General features: G+C 47.2%; 1 protein-coding gene across 1 annotated transcript in view; it reads left to right on the top strand.

Annotated features, from left to right (window-relative positions):
• Positions 1-600: 600 nt before the first annotated feature.
• The window catches only part of BTG3 (BTG family, member 3), a 20,037-nt gene continuing 14,969 nt past the window's right edge, over positions 601-5,668 (top strand). The window contains exons 1-2 of the mRNA XM_012642976.1: positions 601-859; positions 4,203-4,383. Coding sequence (XP_012498430.1) covers positions 4,211-4,383 — 173 coding nt within the window. The 5' untranslated portion in view covers positions 601-859; positions 4,203-4,210. The remainder of the gene's footprint in view (positions 860-4,202; positions 4,384-5,668) is intronic.

Raw genomic sequence — 5,668 nt, 5'->3', positions numbered from 1 at the left:
TATGGCCCACAGGAGGCAGCCCCTGCTGTGAGGGAGCTACCAGCTGGCCAGAGAAGGGTCCAAATGGGAGTTTTAAACAAACTGCCTAAAATATAGCGGCTGTACACTTATATTTACCACAGCAAGAAGGAAGAGGATCGGTCCATAAATGCAAAGTTCCCCTTCCCGTCTGGTCCGTGTGCCTCGCGAAGCCCTGGGTGGGCTGGGTCTAGAACTTGCCCTCCCTCTGGCTGGAGAGCGTCACGCCGAAGAGCGGAAAGGAGAGACCAGAGGGGAAAGCAAAGGCCGAGACAACCTAAGAGAGGTGGCCCGCGCGACCCCCGAAGGGTGGTGCGGCACATAGGGCGGCCAGGCGGGGGGTCTGTTCGGCCCTCAGAGCGGCTCTTTCCCGATGAGGAAAGCCCGCGGCGCTGTGGGCCTCGCCGTCGGGGTCGGGGATCCGTACCCAGCGCGTGCAAGGGCGAGGATGCGTCGCCGCCCGCGCGGCGCGGCCCCGGGCTGGGGGCGGGCTCGCGGCAAAGCCCCGCCCCCAGGCTCCTCCCCCTGAGGCGCGCGAGCCGGTCCCGCGCGGCGCCAACCTTTTCCCGGGTCATCGCCCCTCCCCTCTTCCGGGCCGCGAGCCCCCCGCGCGCCGCTTCGGGACCGCGCTCGTGCGCGCGCGCCCGCCCGTCCTCCCGCCAGCCAGTCCTCTCAGCGCGCGCTCGGCCGCCCGACGACGCGGGAGCTGCACGCGCCGGACGAGGCTTGCTGCGCTCCCTGTAGCTGAGCGCGGGCCCGCTGAGGCGGCGCCCTCGGTTCCCGGCCAGGGCACAGTCGGCACCGCTGAATCTGCGGCCCCAGAGCGGCGGCGGCAGCAGCGGTGAGGAGACCCGGCCGGCGGGAGGCAGACATGGCGGGGCTGAGGGCATCGTGGGGGAGGGTGGTCCGGGCGCCCCTGTGGCCACGTCGAAGGCTCGCTGGCGGGCGGTGCGCGGAGGAGAGGGAAGGGGTGCGGGATCGAAGTGGGTGCGTGGGCGCCTCCTCGGAGCCGAGGAAGGGCTGGGGGCTGCGGGGGCTGCCCGCGAGGGTTTCCATGGGACCCTCGGCGGGCTCCGGAGGGAGGAGACGCCGCCTCGAGGCTCTTGCCACGTTTCCACAGCGCGTTACCTTCCGCCTCGGTGGGCGACGGCCCCTGCACGCTCCCATCCTCTACCTGCCCCCTTCGCTTCAGTGGGTTTTCTGGATCCCGGGACGCTGCTTGTGTGGAAGGTCGCGCCTCAGGGAATCCCCGGTCCTCGAACCCAGGGCCACCTGGCGACTAGCCGCCGGTGGGGACGGCGGCCCCGGGCGCAAGGCGGGGCAGGCGCACCCTAGCGAGGATGTTGTCGGGGGAGGCCGGCCAAGGAATTGGACTTACGGGCCTTCGCCCCGAACTTGGGAGAAAAGCAGATTGCAGAAGTTGGACGCGGCCAGCAGGCCATCCTTTCGAGAGTGGGTGGAGATGCTGGGTGCCTCCTCACCTCGCTCTCTCGGAACCCGGCGGCAGTGCCTCGCGGCAGGTTTCGATGGCTTCAAAAAGTCAAAGTCCCGGGGCCCCTTTTGGAAAATTCTTTCCTTCCTCGTGGTCCGGAGCCCGCCTTGTGACGCCGCTGAGGCTGGGCAGGGGCTCCTCACCCCCGCGGGCCAGTCTCCCGCTCCCTCAACCTTGGGAACGTCTGTCAGGAGAAAAAATTGTTTCTAGAAACGGTTGCGATTAGCTTTTCGTTAAAAGGGAGGGAGAAATACAAAGTTATAAACTCCTGGAAGGCCGGGCTTGGTTTCCTTTTGGGTTTTATCCACGCAGCCTTGAGCAGAGAAGCCTGTGGAACAAAGTAGAACTTGCGGAGCCGCCGCGGCGGTGACGACCTCCCAGGATGACGTCACTGTGCGATATTTAAAATGGGAGCTTTGCTCTGTGTGGGTGGAGAAATTGCGGCTCCTTACTCAAGGCGCCTAAGGTCTTGGCCCTGCTTGCTTCTGACCGTTCCCTGCCTGACTTTGTAACTCTCTCTTGTACCTTTTGATACTCTTAGAATACTGGTGGGGGTGGGCTAATTTTTCAGCTATTCCAGTCATCATTCTTTGAAACAGGAACAAAAAATAAAGTCCATATGAGTCATCTTGTATTACAACCAAAAGCAACCACTAAGTGGTTCTTTCCTTTCTTTCTTCCTTCTTATTTTTTTGATACGAAACGGAGCAAACAGAAACAGAACCCAAAACTCTCACATATGGCACATGGTGGACAAATGCAATGAGGAGAATGATCTAATTTCTTTAGTGTGTTTCCTTGCTTTGTTTGGTGGGGCAGAGACTACTGTAGTTCCATCAGCAACTTTCTTCTCAAACCATGTATTAAATTTTCTTGGGTTTTCCTTTCCATCGTACCGTGGTGGAGTATAAATGTGGCTTTATAAAGTGGAAATGGCTCAACATTTTTCAAGCGGATGCTGCACAGCAGTTGTGGTAGGCTGGGGTTTTGTGTGCTTGCACACTCTTGTGTGTGGACCGGTGCCCAGTGCTGGTAGCTGGCTGTAGACAGTGAATTTGGCATTTTAGGGTTCCAGGAGGAAGGTTTGGGTGTCTTCCCATCCAGAATCAGGGTGGCTGTGGCTGCCAGCACACCTCTCAAATAACTGTGTAGAATTTATTTCACAGTAAGGTTCCTTGTTTGAATTTGCACATGGAGTAAAGAAATCACATTGTGAAGGACGACTTAAGAGCAGTTTGAGAAAAGAAAAAGAAAGCTAACAAAATCAGCTTTATTTTTTGAATGTGTAGGAACACAAACTATTGCTAGGTTCGTTGGTTTTTATACCAAACATAGCAGAGGCTCTATGTCTTTAATATGTAATTGGCTCCAAAAAAGGTTATGTTGCTTACTAAATGCAGCATCTGAATAACTCCAAGTTATTTACAGCAGCCAAATGAATGAGCTCACTGAGTAAAGACAGAATATATGTCAAAACAATCCCATGGCAAGCTTTTTGCCTTTATGGATTAATCTGTGATAAATCAGATCTACCATTCTAAAAAGTCCTTCTTTGAGGTAGTCCAAAATGCAGCTCAATCTCAGATTATTTCTTTTAGTTTGATTTTCTGTGGATGACCCTGAATTTTCACTCTCTTCTGCTAGAGCCACTATTTTTTATGTATCTTAACTTTAAGGTAAATATATCCCTGTTCCTGAAAGAGTACTTACAGAAACTCAATACTGATTTTTTTTTTAATGTATAACAGCTTTGAGATGTAATTCATATACCATGCAATTACCCATTTAAAATGTACAGTTCAGTGATTTTAGTATATTCATGGAGTTGTACAACCATCACCATAGTCAATTTTAGAATATTTTTATCACCCCATAAAGTAACCTTGTACTTATTAGTATTATTCTTCCTTTCCCCTGAATCCCTCTTGGCCCTATGCGTCTGATCTACTTTCTATCTATATAGTTTTGCCTATTCTGGACATTTCATATCAATGGAATCATACAATATGCGATTTTTTGTATATGTTAATATACCATACTATTTGTCAGTTTATCAGTTGGTGAACATATAGGATATTTTTAAAATTTTTTGGCAATTCTGAATAATGCTGCCAAGGACATTTGTGTACAGGGTTTTGGCATGGACATATGTTTTCATTTCTCATGGGTATAGTAGAAGTAGAATTGCTGGGTCATATGGTAACTCTGTTTTTAACCTTTTTAGGAACTGCCAAACTTTTCCAAAATGGCTCTATAGTACTATATTTTAAAGTGAGCTTTTTTTGTGTTATAAAGTTCAAATCATTTCACAGAATTCATTTAATTTTAGCTTATTGTAGCTAAATATTGACAGGTTTAGTATAAATTATATAGTAGTATTATTTGTTCTAGTGCTTTTCTTTGAGTGATATCTCTGATTTTATTTTAGCCAACAGTAGCAATTTGGTGTGCTCTCTTTACTAAACATCTTCACAAAGCTAAGTTATAAGGTTCTTAAGTAGTATTTTATAATAAGGTCTTTATAGCATAAACATAAATTAGTGATTGTTCCCTACTCCAGAGATGAGCCAATGAAATACATGATAAAATTGAAAGGAGGAAGGGAAGCTATAAAGGAAGGATATTTTGCAGAGCTTTATCTTGTAGTTTTTATATTTTGTCTTTTTTGAGAAATCCTGTTTTATCTTCGCAGGGAAAAAGATGAAGAACGAAATTGCTGCTGTTGTCTTCTTTTTCACAAGGCTGGTTCGAAAGCATGATAAGTTGAAAAAAGAGGCAGTTGAGAGGTTTGCTGAGAAATTGACTCTAATCCTTCAAGAAAAATATAAAAATCACTGGTATCCAGAAAAACCATCAAAAGGACAGGCCTACAGGTAAAAGATTAGATTGGACAGTTGGATTGGACTAAGTGAAAAGGCTGATCAACTCCTGAAATGGGTGCAAGGCCAGAGGACTGAAGGGTATCCAGACCATGCCTGTCACAGTTCTGTCTGCAAAATACAGAACTCTGGGGTGTCTAGGTATTTTCTCCTTACTCATTTTTAAAGTGCAGGTATCTTTTGGTGGAGTCTCACAGCCTTGACTCAGGAGGCCAAAGCTATAGGGTCATAGGAGTTAGTCTTTTGTGGTGGTAGCCTGGCTCCTGACTGAGTGCTTTTCTCTGTGTATCACAGGTACTTGGGGTTTTCGCAAGTCTAGAGGACCCTTAATCGTCCATTTAATGGGCATGGTAAGAATTGAGGGAAATGAGTCTTCTTGTATCTAAAAGTAGATTACATGACAAATGTTTTTTGAAGAAAAGATTTTATGGAGAACGGGAACTAAGATTGTTAGACACCTGATTATGTTCTTGACACTGACAGGAATAATATCATTTATACTATGCATAATTCTTTGTGCATAGTGTAAATACAAGCCAGTGTAACTATTTTGTAGATGAAGGTAACTCACCTATGATTCACAACTGGTACTGGCTCTGGGATTTGAACTCAGGTCCAACAGACCCGAAGTTCTCATGGGCTTTCTGCACACCACAGGGCTACCATTGCCTTGGCATTGAGAAGGAAGAGAATTCTCATTTAATGCTGTCTTTTGTACTCTGGTTTATAAGGTGCATTTACAGTGTAATGTAAAGAAGAGCAGGCTCCTTCCGTAAAACATGTCCTGGCATGCTCACTCCCAAGTACTTATGTGACTGCTCAGGAACCTGGGTTGAGATTGTTCTGCTAAACTCAGCTGTCAAACCTTGCTCCATTGTGGATATGGCCACAAAAAATAAAGGTGGAACAGTTGTGGCTGTGGCAACAACTACAGAAAAATTCTCTTTTATTTGTGCATGTTGCTGACGCCAGAGTTTCCTACACAAATCAACACTTGTGTGCTTTGGTGTAAAAAAGACTTCGTTTCAGTCACTGAGCTCTTGGAAGTGCAAGACTATTCAAGAAATCTAGAAAGGAGGTGAACATACGATTTGTTTATTTCTCATTTGCTAAAAGTCAGATAAGCTTATATTCTATTGACAAGGAAATCAGTGTATTTTGCTTTTTGTTTTTAGTCAGAGATTTTCTTTTTTTTATTATTTTTAGAAAAAAATGTCTTTAACAGAGTAATCAATAAATGTGGCTTAATGAAATGGGTGGTTTATAAGACTGAAGATCA

This window comes from Propithecus coquereli, unplaced genomic scaffold (assembly GCF_000956105.1).
Source record: "Propithecus coquereli isolate 6110/MARCELLA unplaced genomic scaffold, Pcoq_1.0 Scaffold192, whole genome shotgun sequence".
In the NCBI taxonomy this organism is placed as follows: Eukaryota; Metazoa; Chordata; class Mammalia; order Primates; family Indriidae; genus Propithecus; species Propithecus coquereli.
Note: the sequence above shows the minus strand (reverse complement) of the source record. Positions and strands in the feature narration are given on the sequence as shown.